Source organism: Salminus brasiliensis, chromosome 23 (assembly GCF_030463535.1).
Source record: "Salminus brasiliensis chromosome 23, fSalBra1.hap2, whole genome shotgun sequence".
Lineage (NCBI taxonomy): Eukaryota > Metazoa > Chordata > Actinopteri > Characiformes > Bryconidae > Salminus > Salminus brasiliensis.
The window spans coordinates 402,827-421,266 of record NC_132900.1 but is presented as its reverse complement, the minus strand read 5'-3'; the positions used below and the strand labels follow the sequence as shown (position 1 = coordinate 421,266).

At 42.1% G+C, this 18,440-nt stretch overlaps 1 protein-coding gene across 1 annotated transcript in view; it reads left to right on the top strand.

Annotated features, from left to right (window-relative positions):
• Positions 1-4,124: 4,124 nt before the first annotated feature.
• Positions 4,125-18,440, top strand: part of col11a1b (collagen, type XI, alpha 1b) — an 84,228-nt gene continuing 69,912 nt past the window's right edge. The window contains exons 1-4 of the mRNA XM_072669049.1: positions 4,125-4,388; positions 11,803-11,967; positions 14,296-14,509; positions 17,547-17,709. Of these exons, the coding sequence (XP_072525150.1) occupies positions 4,277-4,388; positions 11,803-11,967; positions 14,296-14,509; positions 17,547-17,709 (654 nt within the window). The 5' untranslated portion in view covers positions 4,125-4,276. The remainder of the gene's footprint in view (positions 4,389-11,802; positions 11,968-14,295; positions 14,510-17,546; positions 17,710-18,440) is intronic.

Genomic DNA, 18,440 nt, shown 5'->3' with positions numbered 1-18,440 from the left:
TATGGATTTAAACCTTTAGAACCGTCCTCCAACATAAAGAGCTCTTCTGACTGGAACCAGTAACAACAAGCAGTGTCTAATTGTAAGCTGATTCGTGGTAAGAGTAAACTGTACAGTAGGTCAAATGGGTTTAAGTGGCGTAATTAAAAGGCTCTGTGTTTAAACTGCTCTCATTTCTCTCTCTGGATGCAGTTTGATCTCGTCTCTCTGCGCTGCTTAATATAGAATAATTACACAATGCCTTTATGGAGCAGCCTGGCAGCGCACGCTCTGGTTATTTAATCACATGCTTTATAGTACGGAAGGAATCTACAAATCCAGACACTGCTGAAAATTGTACGCTAGCAAGGAACAGAAAATAGACGGCAGCACTGGAGCGCCGAGCGCTAGGCCTTTGTGTGCGAGAGCGGCTCGTCCAATCAGAGGACGGGGAGCGTTCTGCGGTTAGGCTGCTTGTTTCCTTGCTCCGACGCAGGAGGGACGGCTAAATTAAACTAATCACTTTGGGCTTCGGTCCCGGGAAACCGGGAGTCGGAATCTTTCTGCTGACCAACAACAGAGCAGCTCCAGTGGTCTTGCTGAACGTAAGGTGGTGAAATGAGGAGGGGGGTGGGGGTGGAGTGAGGGTGGTCTTGCTGAGTAAGCAGGAAACGCTGGAGGGAAATCTGAGCGAGATGCTGCGTTTCTTCCACTGTGAGCATAAAGTTAACTTTAACAGTTCTACAGTCTACACTGCTCATCCAGAGCACGGTTACACACACAGTCACCTCATACACCCGTACACCCACACACACTACTACATTATTTTAATCTCACAGATCAGGGGTTAATCACACATTTCTAAATGATTTAGAATATATATAACTGGTATATTATAGAATATACTAGTGCAGAACTGATATAACTGGAACTCTAATATTTGCATTATTAGATGTAATCCTGCACAAGACCACCCTGTTAATTATTACCTACTTGGCATGTTAGTAGGCTGCAACTGTAATTGGCAGTACTTTGATTCATGTGGGTTCTAGATAGTGCCACTTGTATTGTATTGTATTGTATTGTAGGTACTTTCTGTTGAGTTGATCAGAGTTTAATGATTACCAACACGTCAAGAAGTGTTCCGTGTTCCACAGTGAGGTTCTAAGTTACTAAATTACTCAATGAGTCGATCTGCATCACAGATTCAGTTTTTCAGAATAGAAGTTCTGTTTTTGCAGCCAAACTGCCCTTATGTCCGTATGCTGCTTATTAATGCGTAAGTTATTTATGACTCAATTAATAACTATTAGTAAACAAATATTAAACCCCATATTAAAAATACCAGAACGGCTCCTGCTTTACCCCTCCAGCCTGTTGTGACTCTTGTCCTCTCGGAATCTGAATGGTTTGTTCATCCAAATATTATCCAGTTCGCTGTGTTCTAGCTGCCAGAGTTTGGCTTGTCTCGCTAATCCAGTGTAGGCATTGGGTCAGCTCACGTGCGGCCAGTACTGAGGTCATTTCAAACAGTGGATCACAAATATGAAGCTGATCAGTCTCTGTTTATGAGCCCGTCCACAGCCGTGTTGATATGGATGATGGAAACTAATGTCATCAACTGTATGGACAAAAGGGACACCTGCTTATTCAACGTTTCTTCTAAAATAAAGGGTATTAAAAGAGCTGATCCTGCTTCTGTTGGAGTAACTGTCTCTACTGTCCAGAGAAGAAATCTTTCTACTAGATTCTGGAGGAGCATTGCTGTAAAGATTTGATTGCATTCAGCCACAAGAGTGTTAGTGAGGTCAGGATGTTGGATGATGGTCACCACCCCACCTCATCATCCCCAACTCATCCCAAAAGTACTGGGAACACAGTTCCACAATGAAATCACATAAAATTATTGTTTTGTGCTATCACACTACACAGTGTACAGTGTTTCACAATTCTTCTTCCTAATTATTATTATTATTATCCGACACAATGACCCATAACAATGTTTTAATTGGTCGATTATTTTCCTTCATTAATCGCTTGACTGGTTTCTAAAACTAAAATAGTAAGGAGTGTGTGGGAAACCCCCTCTAGCCCATGCCTGGCATTAGGCATGGTGCCAATAGGTTTAGTTTATCTGCTCCAGGGAGTCCATCAGCAATGGGTGCAAATTAAAGTAGCTATAGGCATTTTATTAGAAGGGATGTCCACAAACTTTTGGACAGACAATGCAGTCCTTTGTGGTTCTTCCATGACATCACTCACTTTAATGTATGAATTGCATTAATAATGGAGCTCTTTGAAAATGTTGGCTGCGTTTGTTCACGGCTGCAGTTTGGTCCAGGTTTCGCTCCGTACAGAATATGGACACGCGTGTCTTCATGGTGCAGCCCGTGTTCTGAAAATGGACACAGTGGTCCTGCTCTGTTACTGATTTCTCTGATCTAAGGTCTCGGTCCTCACTGCATGAGCACGACCCTGCGAGTTTATCCATGTAAACAACCGCGCATGTGTTCTTAATCTGAGCATCACTTACTGCCATTAGAATATCAAACCGCCGCTCCTGAAGGGCGGGAAGCGAGCGCCGGACTCTATCGCTACCACCTGTACTTCCACTGAGGCTTCCAGTCTTCTACTCAGCAGCATTAATTCTTCTCAGAGCGCCGCTGCACATCTCGGAGCTCTCTGAAGGGCAGGAGCAGAAAGTGTTTGAGGGCCTGTTTGTGCGCAGCGTATCTGGAAAGAATTTCAGCTTGGCCATGAAATGTCAGCTCTGTTCTTCAGCCAGCTTCTTCGTGGTCATGCTGTCGATCTCTCTGGCTGCTCTTTTATTTCCCATGCCTTCAGGAAATATCTTAAATACTGTAGGCAGTCAGGACTCTGACAGGGCCTGGAGAAGGGAGGGGAAAATGCTAATAGATTCCCAAATGTTCTGATTGTATTTCAGAAAAGGGGAAATTTTCCAGAGGCATCAGAACGGTTTGGGTTGAAGTCTTTCTGGATGAAAACCAGCATAAAACAACAACAAGATAAACCGGCAGATAATCCCGCACGCCGAGTTATTGTGTGACCTTGAAGGCTCCTACATGTCAAGGGGTGTGGCCACATGTCCAATGGGTGTGGCCATACAAACAGGGGAGTGTGGTCACAAAATTAATGGGCGTGGCCATGTACAGGCGATCAAAGCAGCAGGGACCTCTAGTGTATAATCTTAGCACTGAGCGTAAAGTGGCTCTCCTCTTTTGAACGAAGTGTTGTTAGCTGGCTAGCTTCACTCAGCGGGTCGTGATGACGTGGAGACAACAGGGTTTGTAAACTGTTCCTAGAAATTGGAGAACTTGGAAAGCCCAGGGGGGCGGAGGGAAAGGCTGATTGTGTTTCTGAACATGCTGGTGTTGATGTATAGAAAGCTCCATACAATAAAAGCTCAACTGAATGGATGAAAATACAAGAAATGTAGCTTTTATTGGGCGTGGAGTGTTGCAGTTAGAGATCATGTGGATTTAATTGTAATTTAATCTCATAAAAAAACTCAATTTAAGAAATATTTGTGTTTTTGAAGCTGGAGATAAAGGTAAAAGATAAAGAGATATAAGATCAAACTGACAAATAAGAACAATTAAACTATTTTTTGAAGTGTTTTGGCTACTAAAACAAAAACGCATTAATTAAAATGATGTAAATTCTAATCAGTGTATTGAAAGTGTCTCATTCTAGGACTGCTGTAAGAATATCAGCTGGAAGCTCATTTCCAGATGTCTGTACTGGTTTGAAAGCTGTTGTATCCAGTAAAAGTCTTGTCTCATCATTTGGCAGACATTACTGAAAAAAAGCCAAATCTACAATATCTAGAACAGGTTCTAATGTTCTTCCGGTCCTCTCAGAATGAGAACTATGAGGAATGTCTAGTCTGGATCTAAGCTTCGGTTCTTGCAGAATTCCTGAGCTGCTCTCTCTGAGCGTCCCTCAGCCTGATGGGCGGATCTTCAGCTGGTTTCCAGGCTGATGATTTGCTGGAGAAAAGTGGAGCTTTTCTCTGAGAACGTTCCTTCAGTCAGGGCTCAGGTTCACTCCTCCAGCCCAGCCTCATCACACACTCTCTCACACACACACACACACACACACTCACACTCACCTTCTGACTGAGGAGGATCAGGGGAACCCGTTCAGCTCCAGAAGAAGCAGCTTCACCACTTTCTGGAGGGGGGGCTGACGCTGATGGGAGTGTGAGAGCCAGCAGAGTGTGTGTTTGGAGTGTGTTTTGGGTGTTTGGAGTGTGTTTGGAGTGTGAGGCCGGATCATGGATCAGCAGAGATGGGGATGCAAGTGGAGGTGGAAGAACCTGAGGAGCCTCACTGCACCGGCCTTCATCACCACACTCATCCTTCTACTGAGCACAGGAGCACGGGCAGGTGAGAGAGACACTTTCTTTAGAGTGTGTGTGTGTGTGTGTGTGTGTGTGTGTGTGTGTGTGTGTGTTGCTTGTGGCAGTGCCTTAACAATAAAATGAGAGAGAGAGGAAAAGGGGAAGAGAGACACTACTTTAACACACAACATTCTGAGTGTACAGTGCTGAGATCAGACCTGTGTGTGTGTGTGTGTGTGTGTGTGTGTGTGTGTCAGACTCTTTTTCTGGCCTGATCATATATATCTAATCAAAACTGTATCCTGCTTCTACAATTACTGCTCATTTTCTGCTTCTTCTAAAATCAAGGGTATTAAAGAGTTGACCTTGCTTCTGTTGGAGTAACTGTCTCTACTGTCCAGAGAAGAAGACTTTCTACTAGATTCTGGAGGAGCATTGCTGTGAGGATTTGATTGCATTTGTTAGTAAAGTCAGGTAATTAGATGATCACCACCCCACCTTAACCCCAAATCATCCCAAAAGTACTGGATGGAGCTCCACCACCATCATTCCAGAGAACACAGTTCTTCCACTGCTCCACAGCTCCTCAATGCTGGGGGGCTTTATACCCCTCTAGCCCACGCCTGGCATTATTAGGCAGCATGGAGCCAATAGGGTCATGATGTTGATCAGCTCCAGAGAGTCCTATTCTATTGGCAGTACTTCTTCTCTACAGGGACTAGACAAGCTGTGTGTGTGCATTTGCACATCTGTGTCAGCAATGGGGGCAGCTTAAAGTAGCTGAATGCATTCATTAGAAGGGGTGTCCACAAACATTTGGACACATAGTGTACCTATCTCTTTCTATCGCCCTCCCTCCTTTCCACCCCCCTTTCCTTTTATGTTGTGTGTGTGTGTGTGTGTGTGTATGCAGATTTAATTGGGTGTTTTTTAAGCTTTATTGGTTGTTTATTGGGAGAATTGAAGTTCACTCCTTTCTCTTGAGAGACAAAGGGACACATCATAGAAAATCTAAATTTTAAGTTTAAATTTCGTTTTAAATCAAAGCACATTTTTAAACACGCCCACTCAGCCTTCAGTAGTTTAGCCCTGCCCTCACATACTGAAGTTTAGCTCCACCCATTCAGCTCACAGCATTTTAACTCCACCCATTCAGCCTACAGCAGTTTTGCCTTTTGAATAAGGCATAACGCAGGGCAGCTAATCAGAACAGATCTCATTTACATATCAGACTTGTGTGTTTAATTGGGAGAGAGAATGAGAGGTTCTAAGTGGAGCTGGGGGGTGAATAATAGGATATGGGGGGTGTTAGTTAGGGTGGAGGTGATGCTGTGTCTCTGCTGTGGAGTAAAAGGTGGGTGCTTCGTGAGGCTGGTGAAGTTCTGCCATGCTCTGCCTGTCTGAGTGCCCGGGGCCACGTTCCCTCTTCCTCAGCTCAGCTCGGAGAAGAGCACCGGTTCTCCACACTGTCCTGGGCACCACTGAAGCCCAGTGAGGGGCGTTAATGGAAAAGCTCTCAGTGTTCTTTAACACCATGTGCAGGTCATTTTATCCACCCCGCTCATCCTGTTCACCCAGCTCCTCTCCACACTGTAGCCCTCCCTGCAGCTCCCATCTGCTGCTCCTCAGATCAGCTCGCTGATTGAAAGCTTTCTAATTTGCATATTCATGAATAGGTATTAAAGTTAATCTGGCTAATGTACATATTTACTGGTCATTTTGTGAAGGTTACTTGGCTAATTTGCATACTAATTGATCATGTTTTACTGGCTGTTTTGCATATTTGTTGATTTGTTGAAGTTTATCTGTTTGATTTGAATGTTTGTTGGTAGTTTTTGAAATATTTGAGGATTGATTCACACGCATGGTGTTTGAGGTTCAGCTGTTTGCTTTGAATAGATGATGCTAATTATAAAAGGTGAACTAGTTTGGTAAAGTTTGAGGTTTTTGTATAAAAAAAGTTTTTGAAAGTTCAAAGTGAAACCAGAATTTCCTTCTTTGGTTAAAAGGTGTTTTATCTGAGATTCTGAGATTAATAAAATAATAAACAGAGTTGTAATAAGAGCTGATGAGGGAAGCAGACCTGACTCTAAACTATGTAAGTGATGTTTTCCTGTCTTCCTCTCTGGAGCCCGTGTGCCATCCTGAGTTTACAGCAGTGGTGTGATAATCTCTTTAACACATTGCGCTCCTGCAGGCCAGATTTAGAAGTTTGGGAGTCAGCAGAAGTGGTGAAAGGGCCTCTGCACGGTTTCAGGTTTATAAACTCCACCACAACTGCGTGTTGCTCAGGCTGCTCTTTACAGGCCTAAACTTTCCAGTGGATTGTAATTGGCAGGTCGGCTGCCAGTCCTGCCTGGGACAATAAACAGTTTGCCAGCTGAAGGGTTGTCAGATGCAGCTGCTGCTCCGACTGAAGTGGAGGAAAGAATTTTCACTTTAATCAAACGTTCACGTCTAGCCTTAATGAACAAGACAGATTTCATTAGTGTAGAAAAGACGAACTCTGCTGAGCTCAGAGCAGCACGTCTGATCACTCTGGTGTTGGGTGGCGAGGTGTGAAGTAGCTCGTTTGACTAGCTGAGTAGTGTTGATAAACAAAAAAACACATGCGTGAGTCTGAATCAGCACCGTGATCATTATATACCACTGATTTATTTATATTGGTGATTATTAAGCATTAATTTCCTGATTGAGTTTGAAAATCCTTTGTCTTGCTAGTTTTTAAGTTAGAAGGCTGATGAAAACCTTGCTTACAGTGTGTTTGTATTATACGCTGCTGCTTTTAAAGCTCAGCTGGCTGATTTGCATAGTTGTGCTACTTTGTAAGTGTAGCTGGTTTGAATAAAAGCTGTTCAACTTTAGCTGCAAAAATGCATGACTGTATCACATAACACGTAATAACTTGTTATTAGTGTATTATAAACACATTAATAACATGTCCCGATGCCTAATGGATGCAGTATAACGTGTTATTAATGTTTAACAGATGTGCTCTTTTTCATCGAGAGCGTCTCTGTGAATCTGCCCTGAATAAAGTAAAGTAAAGGCAGTAAAGGTGCCGAGGCCAAAACAAACTGCAGGCCTCTCCGTGCACTTCAAGGCTAATTCGTGCTCGTTTTGTGCTTTTTAATGGATTTGGAATATCGCAGTGTTTTAAGAGCTTCCGTGAGCGTGGTCTTCCTGAGCTGGCCAATTCTCCACATCTGGAATATATGAGGCCTGTAGGTATGCAGCCCCAGCACAAGGCATTCTGGAGCACAAAGAGACCTTTAGTCTCATGCTGTAGAATAGAGAGAAAAAAACAGTAGCGCTGCGCTCTGGACAGAACTCCGAAGAGTTACAGACTATTAGCTTTGCTGCTTTAAGGGTGTGGACGACAATTTGTCCAGTTTTCTATTCATTTTTTGAAAAGCTCTCTCATTACAGCCGATAGTCTGCACTATTTTTAACCTCTGGAGGTATTCAGCGTGTGGAAACTTTCGACAGACTGACAATTTGTGAAACATTTGTGGAAAGAACTCCACCACCACATCAAGAACGTAGAGAGGCCTGGTCATCAGGGACACAGCCGTCATTAAAGCAGTCTGGACTTATCTCTTGTGGTTCTCTGAATTCCTTTCAAGAACATTTTCAGGCAGTTCACCACCTTTTCCACCCTTTTCCAGCACCAGTGCTTTAGCTAGGCTTCTTCAGAACTGTAGACTATATGAGAAGTACAGTTTATGATGAACTGTGCTCACCTGGAACATTAAAACAATACTGGAGTCACAGTGGATATGAAAGAATTAATACTAGACACTAGATTCTAAATAATTCTTAGTGTATAAAAGAATAGAATATTATTTATATATATATATATATATATATATATATATATATATATATATATATATAATCAATATCTATGATATTGATTTATAGATAGAATTATTATCTGTGTAGTTCTTTGTGTAGTTCTTTTGTGTGTGGGTACTGCATCGTTTGTAGAAGATGCTGAGTAACTGTGCTGTGGGATTCTGGGTTGCATTGCAGTAGTGCATGTACGTGTATCACACCAAAGTTCCTAATGTGTTCAGTATGTTCACTAACCTTTGAGCCCTTCTGGTCACTTCACAGAAACCGGAAGTGTGGGATCAGCACGTCCTGCCTGCCTCTGCCATGTTGTACTGCCCATACATGTCTGAGTTTGTGATGTGATGAGGCTCAGCTAATCACTTTTCCAGTAGTACAGCCCTCACTGTCCACCCTGTGGGGCATGTTCACGTTCCTTTCCTCCACTTTTGTTAGAATTTCTGGTCGTTTAGTTTCTAATAATTTGCGGTCGTATGGTATTAAGAGTGAATGCAGACTGAAGGAGGCTACAGCTGTAGACACACAAGGTTTCTGTCAGATAGCCACGATATAATAGACAAAACGCTGAATAAGAACATGTGCAGCTTTAATCTGTGTAGTAGGTACTGAATAATTCATACTGGCAACAGAATACTGAGCAATTGAATGGATACTGACTAGTAAATGTGTCTTCCCTTTAAAACGCATCTATTTAAGTGTTACAGTAAGCAGCATGTAAATGATATCAGATATTAAACTGCATGTTGGAAGTTGGTTGCTGTTTGATGGTACAGCTGTGGTCAGAATGCTCTGGCTATGAAATCTGTCTGCATGAGAATTAAACTTTAAAACTTTTAAAAGTTAAATAAAAGTCCTCTCCCAGTCTTGTTTGTAGGGAATTAGCTCCCATGTCCAGCACATGCAGTAGTTTGTAATTTGGTGTGTGGTTGAGTGTGTTTTATGAAGCTGTTTGTGTGTTATGAGTTTGTAGTCTGTATTTTGGGGCTGATCTAGCAGCAGTTTAAGAAAGGGTTCGTTATGATCCCTCTAAAGCACTTTCCCAGGCCTGCGCTTGGGTCAGAGACCAGCGGGATTGGATGGAAAATGAGTCCTTCTGTGATGTCGGTCGGTTGGTCAGTCTGAAAAATGAAACCCTGCTGAAGACTCTTTGGAAATCCTCACCGATCAGGAAAGAAAAGAGTGAGGGATCTGCTCAGAGTCAGAGCTGGGAGATGTGGTTTATTGTCTTTTGGGATTTGAAAGAGATACTTCCTGTCTGCAGGCTGACCAGCAGACCGGCAGACACATGTGTTTGAGCTGGGTTATCTAGCGCTCAGCTTTGGTGGGTTCTGTTAGGAGACAACAAGGACCAAATTCCCTTTGAAGCCTTTGACTTCTTGAATTTATCAGATAAAAGAGACCAAAGAGTGCTGAATACCCCTGGAACTGACCAATCCAAGCTCCGCCCACTAACATGCTCTTCCATAGCTACTGTTGTTAGGTTAGACACGCTTTAGAGAACACAGTTAAAAATGCCATTCAGCCTTAATGAGAGTTATAACGTACACCACAGTGTGTATTAATCTAAATGTAGGTATTGTGATATACACTGAGGAGGCGGAGCTACAGTCTCTCATTAGGGCGAATATTAATAGCGCTCTAAATGCAAGTATTGAAGTATGCGTTTGTGGGTGGAGCATAAGTAGAGAAACTCTCTCTCCCAGTCCTACTGGAGTTAGTCTTGGTCTGCTCAGCCTCAGAGACATGCAATAGTGCTTATGGAAGACGGCCTGACAGGCTGACTGATGATGGTGATGAGTCCAATGTGTTTGCCATGAGCAGTAGACGCTCTGGAACATGGTTATCTTCCTGACCTCAAGTACCACCCCATTCATCAGGCCTGACTGAGAGCCTGGCCTTTTGTTTTTTTCCACAGCATCAAAGGCAGGTCCTAAAAGCCTTAAGGAAAGCAGTAGATCAGCATGACATCGCAGCGCTACTCACCACCACAGTTTATTACATCTACCTTCCAAATGCCCGTATTAATCATACGATAAATCAGGACTATTTACTGTTGTGGCGTTTTGACAGAGCAGTTGGGAACAGTCCGAAAGGCTCCGTTAGCGCTGGATAGAAGTAGAAGTGTGACGTTGACATGAGTAATATCAACAAGATGGACTACAGTGTACGTTACGCTGCTTAAGCCGAGCCGCTTGTAAAACCTGGAGCCTGTGGAGCACCCATAACCACAGCAGAGCGATGACCAACAGCAGGGCCTGTCACTCCTGCACTGTTTGGCTTTGTGAACTGACCTAGAGGCAGTTTCCCTCGCTGGTCCTCCTCAGATTTGCTCACGGTTCTCGTAAAAATGCAATCGCCTCATTGGCAGTTACAGTAGCCGGGAAATCACCACGGTAAAACTGTCAGAGTTCTGCAAAAACACATCTGCTACTAACAAGCACCAGTTTGCTTACACCAGCCTATCAAACATCAGCGGGATAAAACTCACTAACGTCTTTACTCTTAATATTGCACCACTGCTCTGATATGAAAGCTCCTGTTTCATACTCTCATAATCATTTTTTATTTTTTTTTAAACAGACATTGACGTTTGAAGTTTCATAACACGCCGTCCGCTCCCCGGCCCATTCAGTCCACACTGTAAAACACATTTTTAAACCCTCCCATTCACCCTACTTCAGCTTAACCCATTCAACCTACAGCAGTTTAGCCCCGCCCATTTAGCCTACAGCAGTTTAGCCCACCCATTCTACCTACCGCTCTTTAGCTCCACCCATTCAGACTGCATCAATTTAGCTCCACCCATTTAACCTACAGCAGTTTAGCCCCCCTGTTCAGCCTACCACAAACAAAGCTCATTTCCATACATTGGGTTTACATGATAATGATATAGAGGATAAACAGAAAGAGACCAATAACAGTTTATTAAAAGCTCTTTTTTATTTGATGTTCTCAGACTGTATCGCTTCTCTGCCCGACACTTTTGCTGCTAATATAAACAGAACTGATTAAACGGACGACATTACTTCAGTCCTCTGAGCTGTGGACGGGTTCTGCTTCTCTCGTCCAACATCTACAGTGGTTTGTAACGTGGGCCGTAATTGGGGCCTAATTTCAAAAACTGTTTCTTCTATTGTTTTAAAAATTTAAATATGTTCTGAAAATGCCGTTAGAACAACTTTCACACAAAGACCTTCCAAAACAGTGGACCGAACCAACCCAGCGTGTACACTCTTTAAAAAGGGTTCTTCAGTAGACTTTTTAGTGACAGTAATTGTTCTACAGAATGTGGATGATGAGCTTCAGGTGAGTAAATGCTTCTTTGCCTGATTTGAGGGTTCTTCTTACACAGGAACTGGGCCCAAACCAATCCCAGCTATTTCTAGAACTTTTTGCATTGTCTGCAGGCTCTTAACAACTTGAAAAGGTTTCTCACACTCTAATGCCCCATTCACAACAAAGAACATTCCATCTAAAGGTTCTCTATGGAACCAAAAGTGGTATTGTGGCATTGTGTGCAAGAGTATGAGTAAACTTGAAGAAAGTCGATGTGTTTTGGCAGTAACCATGCTGTAACCATGACTCCTAACTCTTCTCCTTTACAGCTGATCCAGTGGATGTGCTGAAGGTTCTAGACTTTCAGAGTTCTCCAGAAGGAGTGAAGCAAACACAGGGTTTCTGCAACATCAGGAGAGGATCCAAACCAGACGTGGCCTACAGGGTGGGCAAACAGGCTCAGCTCAGCACGCCCACTAAGCAGCTCTTCCCAGGTATCTACTCACCTCCCAGCTACTGATCACATCATGGTGGAGCACAATGACCACCTCTCTGTTTCAGAGCCTGGAGATAAATTAAATGTAATATCTGATTATTAAAAAATTAATATTCTATTATATCATAATACATTATTGACACACCATATTATGCTCATACTAATATATTTAATATTCTAACTATATATCTTTATCTTAAGTGAAATGATCTTAAACGTCAGTAAAAGTCATATTTCTCATTTTGAGATTGACATGAGAATATTCATAGACATATTTAGATGATTTACTATTTTTAAAGTTTATATTTTAATATAAGTAAAATAATCTGCATAGAATAATAATCTGCATAGAAGTTGCATCAATCTCAATATTAAAATATTCAGTATTTAGGGCAGTTTTACACCAGATTTTAAAAAGATGTTTAGTTGTTCCAGTAAATTCAGCAGGATGTGTTCCAGGTGATTCGCGCTGGACGCTGCAGCTGAATGCACTCTGGCGGGCTGAAACGGTGCAGTTCCTGCTGCAGTGCTTAATGAGGGAAATCCTGCCAGATTTATTGTTTTGGGAATGAATCCATGGCGGGAGCCGAGAAGTGCTTTGATAATGCTTGTTTAATAGCAGCGGCTACCAGTTGGATTTTTTTGCTCATAAAAAGATCAATAAACAATTTGAGGAGATCTATTACTGTAAACTATATATCATACAGTACCACCGAAACCTGACCCACCAGTGGAGTAGAACCTCCAGAAGCACCAGAGTGATGGTTTTACTCATGATCTCACCCCACTGTAAATCAGAGCATGATTGGCTGGTTCGTGATTGTGTTGGTGGAAATCTGACAGCATTCAATTCTACCAGTGAAGTCCCGACCAATGGGAGAGCTGATTTAGCTGAATCTGCACAGATACCCCTGAGAGAACCGTCCTGATTGGACGTGTCCAGCAGACTAGTACTGAACTACTGCAGAGTCTGAACCCCAGCTCCAGTCTGCTGCAGAACAGTCGGCTACATCTACAGAGATGGTGCTTCTAGTTCAGAGACCTTCTCTGAACATTTTGTAGGTCCTCAGATGTTCTGATCTGACCGTTTAGTTCAAATCAGAGGAATTCTTCTCCAGCATTGCTCGTCTACCTCACCTGTCTCTGCTCTAGAGGTCCCAGAAGCCTCTTAAAGCTACATGTTGTTCTCTCTCCAGCTAATGGCAGGATGTGCTCGTTTACTGAAGCCTCATTAACCGAGGGTTCCCAGTCTGAGTGATTTGGGCTTTTTCCAAACTGGCCAAACTGCAAAGGAAAACCGCGGCTCAGACCAGCAGAACTTCAACTGCTACATTTCTGTTTTCATTTTTTTGTTTTGTTTTGTTTTTTTGATGAAATCAGTGACATCACTACCTCTCTCTTTTAAAAGTGGAAATTTCAGCAAATTGCAGTTTTTTTGAGGGGGAGAGCGGAAACGTCTCACTGCAGACAGACGGAAAAATCACCAAACAAAAGGCTTTTGAGTTTATTTTCACTCTGCTGCCTCTGACATCAGCACTTTATCATTAAACTCTGTTCCTCTCACAGCTTATAAAGCTAATGTGGCAACAGCAGAGACAGCTCCGCTCTAATTCTCCCCCCCGCCATGGCTGAAGGGTCTTTCTTTGTTCTGCACTCAGTGGGTTTATGGCATTGTTATATTTTAGACCTAATACTTAAAAACACAGAGGTCTACACTTCTGTCATTTCATATATTTACACTGTGACACAAAAAACCTTGTATCTCCATTCTGGCAGTTGTTCTCTACACTGTATCAGAATTTCAGGACGAGAGGGACCAATAGAAATGCTCCAAAATCTTTTTACATCTACTTCCATTGAAAGTTAAAAAGGTTTTCCTGTCTCCTGTTAAAAGGCTGAAGTTTAAAGTAACTCATAAAATAAGGCAAGTTTAGCAAGGAAAAGCATCTTAAATCTTGGTGTATATAATCTATTTAATATATAGTTTTTCTCTGATATTGAGACTGATATATATGAGTTTTTTTTACTCTGTTTGATCTTATTTTGATTAATTTTATCCTCTAAAAGAATCTTAATCCATTGGCAGGTAGTTCTGTTTGTTGCATTAGCTCTTACGAAAAGTGAATGCAATGACTTAAAAAGTAAAAAAAAGGATATATAGAAATAAAATGAATGCAATAAAATAATCTGTTAAATAAATCTCAGAATGTCTTTAGACTGAATTTTAAAATGCTTCACTTGCTAAGATTGTGTTTGTTTGCAGTTTAAATCTTTACTTAACTTTAAAGCAGATTTTTAAAATGGGTTTAATCTGCTGTATGTTCAGGTGGAGTCTTCCCTGAGGACTTCTCCATCCTCATGACCATCAAGCCTAAGGTTGGAGCGCAGTCCTTCTTGCTGTCCGTCTACAACGAGCAGGGCATCCAGCAGCTGGGAGTAGAGATCGGCCGCACTCCGGTGTTCCTGTATGAAGACCAGCATGGAAAACCAGCGCCTGAGGATTACCCTCTGTTCCGCACCATCAACCTCGCCGACGGCAAGTAAGTAGATGCTGAGTCTCACACAGGCCAAGTTTCCGATCACGGCTCTCTCTGGTCACGGCTCTCTCTGGTCACGGCTCTCTCTGGTCACGGCCCTCTCTGGTCACGGCTCTCTCTGCACTGCATTGTATATGCTGTGTTTTATTGGATTCCAATCTGTTCAGTTAATTCAGTAAATTAATAGAAATGATTTGTGAAATGTTTCCTGTTCAAGATTCGTTCACTCAGTGATGTTTAGAACATCAACACATGGAGTTTGAACAAGGGTGCACAAACATTTGCACAGCACTGTATACTCAATATTTCTCATTATGTAAATATTATAATACTATTTCCAGACTAGTTTTACTTGTTTAAAATACATTCCTGCACATCCTGCACTGCATGGACATCACTGTTAATGAACAGACATTAAAAAGAGACTCTTTACTAAAGGTAATTTACTAAACAGGAAAGACTCGACTGGAGGCTTGAAGGGTTATTTGCATTGATGTTTTGTAGATGCTCAGAAAGTGTTCCTCTGTCATTACGAGGTACAGAAGCTTTTTTCAGTACCGCTGCCTGTAGAACCCTTCTGCTTTTCTGAGCGTTCGCTGCAGATAAAGACACTGTGGAAAGAGAGGTCCTCTTAAATCTGCTGTAAATCTGTGATGGCTCTGTCTGATATTAGGGAGGTTATTGTTGGGTGCAGCTGGTAAACCTGGTAAAGCCCCGCCCTTTTCCACACCTAATGGGATTAAAGGCAGAGTTAATATTTTTGGCCGTTAGAGCGTCAGGCCTGTGTGGGACCATCGCCCGGCCCTCTTAGTCAGGATGTTTGAGATGGACTCTGTGCTCTCGCCTGGAGTTCTGTCGAGCGTCCAGCGCTGCGTTTTGCTATGGATTATGGGAAAGCTTGAGAGCCTATGTTGGAGCGGGTCTTGTGGTTTTTGGCCCCCACCTTTATGATCCTTTCTACCCCCATTAACCCCCCCCCCCGCCCCAGACACACACACACACACACACACACACACAATTCCCCAGAGCTGAGCAGTTTCATAACCTGTGTTCAGGAGATGTGTGAGCTGCCTCTGTGGTTCTGAGGGGAGGGTGTGTTTGAAGGAGAGCAGGAGTAAACGCATGAAGAAAGAGAAACTTTACCACAATCCAGTTCCACCAAACTGGGTCTTGGAGCTGAAATATACATCAAATTATCAGCATTTAAATTCTACTTTTAATTCTAATTAGTGATTTCCACAACACATTTGTCACAAAGCAGTTTTACAGAGATTCAGATCTAAGACTAAATCGGGGGGACAGCCTTTAAGACCAAACACATTAAGATTAAGAGCCACATCTTTGTGGACACCCCTTCTAATGAATGCATTCTACTACTGCTGATATTGCTTGTCTAGTCCCTGTGGAGAAGTACTGCCAATAGAATAGGACTCTCTGGAGCAGATCATCATCATGACCCTATTGGCTCCATGCTGCCTAATAATGCCAGGTGTGGACTAGAGGGGTATAAAGCCCCCCAGCATTGAGGAGCTGTGGAGCAGTGGAAGAGCTGTGTTCTCTGGATTGATGGTGGTGGAGCTCCATCCAGTACTTTTGGGATGAGTTGGGGATGATGAGGTGGGGTGGTGATCATCATCCAACATCCTGACCTCACTAATACTTTTGTCACTGAGTACAATCAAATCCTCACACCAATGTTCCTCCTCCAGAATCTAGTAGACAGTCTTCTTCTCTGGACAGTAGAGACAGTTACTCCAACAGAAGCAGGATCAGCTCTTTTTTTTATTTCAGAAGGAACAGTGAATGAGCAGGTGTCCTAGTACTTTTGTCCATATAATGTATATTTTGGGGCTCATCTGGGATGTAGCAATGTTGTCCAGTTGTGTAGAATAAACACTAAATGTTGTGTTTAGTTTAGGTGAGCAGAAACAATAGAATTGGTCCTGTGGTCGCACTGCTGCCTGATTTCCTCCCCGACACGAATGGAACAGTCAGGCTGTCGCTGCTGCTCCTGACATCTGCGTAAAACACTGCAGTTACTGGATTAGACTTTATTACAGTGTTTCTAAACCTCAGTGTGTGTGCGCGTGTGCGCGCGTGTGTGTGTGTTCTGAACAGTTCAGTGTGTTGGTGTGGGGTCATTCCCATATTGACTTTAGGACAATCGTGCAGTTCAGTGAAGAATGATCAGCTCGGTCTGAACGGATGCTTTGTGGCTCTGTAATGGATTCAGTGTGAGAGCAGTTCAGGTCAGACAGTGACGGAAAGCTCGTGATGAAATCAGAGTTCCTCTCTGGAGGCTCCGGTCAGAAACATCCTCCACAGCTCTGTCCATCCTCAGTAACACCCACAGGCTAACAGGCTCTGAACGAACCCTCTGGCCTCTGAAACATATCTTCAGTGAAATTCTCTTACATGAGTCTAAATATCTAAACTTGCTAGTTTTTACTTGTTTTAAGTAAGTTTACTTTGTTTTGAAGTTATAAAACACTTTCTTTTGTAACCATAAACAAGATAAAACAAGTTAGAAATATATTGAAGAAGCTTGGAATAGAAATACTACAGCTTTTAGACTGGATTTAAGAGGCCTTCACTTCTTAGAGCCTTACAGTGTGCTTCTCAGTAAACCTGAAATCAGACTGATAAAAGTTCAATTTAATCATTTTATCTGAGTTTGTGTCAATATTAATAACACTTCCTCAGATCAAATCATTTTTAAGGTTACATTCTTGTTTTACTGTGATCATTTTACTTAGTATCTGGAAATAATGACTTTTTTACTCAATGTTCAAGCTTTGGGTCTGTTAATATACTTTTTCTGGTAACTACTAACTAGTTTTCTTAAATCTTTTGACTTTTAATAATCACTTATTTCATAATGTTGGATGATAATGAGTTACAACAGAGATATAATGAGATACTAACTTATGTTGACATATTAAGTCCTTATTTCAAACACAGAGTTCTCCTCTTTATAAACCTGATGAGATAATCTTCTGTCACACACTGAACATGAGCTCCCTGTTGGGTGTTCCTGCAGGTGGCACCGCGTGGCGATCAGTGTGGAGAAGAAATCTGTGACCATGATTGTTGACTGCAAGAAAAAGATCACCAGACCACTGAACAGAGGGGACAAAGCGGTCATCAACACTGACGGCATCACCGTATTCGGCACCAGGATCCTGGATGAGGAAGTCTTTGAGGTAAGAAGTTTCTTTGTATGTTCACTACGAGCCTGGATGCACAACATACCTGTAATTACCTCTATATAACATTAGAATAAACCCAAATAAACATAAAGCCAGCAGTGAGAGTGTCTACCTGTAATTACCTCTATATAACATTAAAATAAACCCTAATGAACATAAAGTCAGTGGTCAGTGAGAGTGTCTACCTGTAATTAACTCTATATAACATTAGAATAAACCCAAATAAACATAAAGTCAGTGGTCAGTGAGAGTGTCTACCTGTAATTAACTCTATATAACATTAGAATAAACCCTAATAAACATAAAGTCAGTGGTCAGTGAGAGTGTCTACCTGTAATTAACTCTATATAACATTAGAATAAACCCAAATAAACATAGTCAGTGAGAGAGTCTACCTGTAATTAACTCTATATAACATTAGAATAAACCCAAATAAACTGAAAGTCAGTGAGAGTCTACCTGTAATTAACTCTATATAACATTAGAATAAACCCAAATAAACTGAAAGTCAGTGAGAGAGTCTACCTGTAATCAACTCTATATAACATTAGAATAAACCCAGATAAACATAAAGCCAGTGGTCAGTGAGTGTCTACTTGTAAATGACTCAGCTTTAAAAGCTTTAGTCTGGAGGCTATGGTTGGGCAGAGTGTGTCTCTGTGGTCTGGTGGTTTGTGATTCAGACTCGTCAGTCTGTGTGAAAATATGACGAGAATGAGATCAGA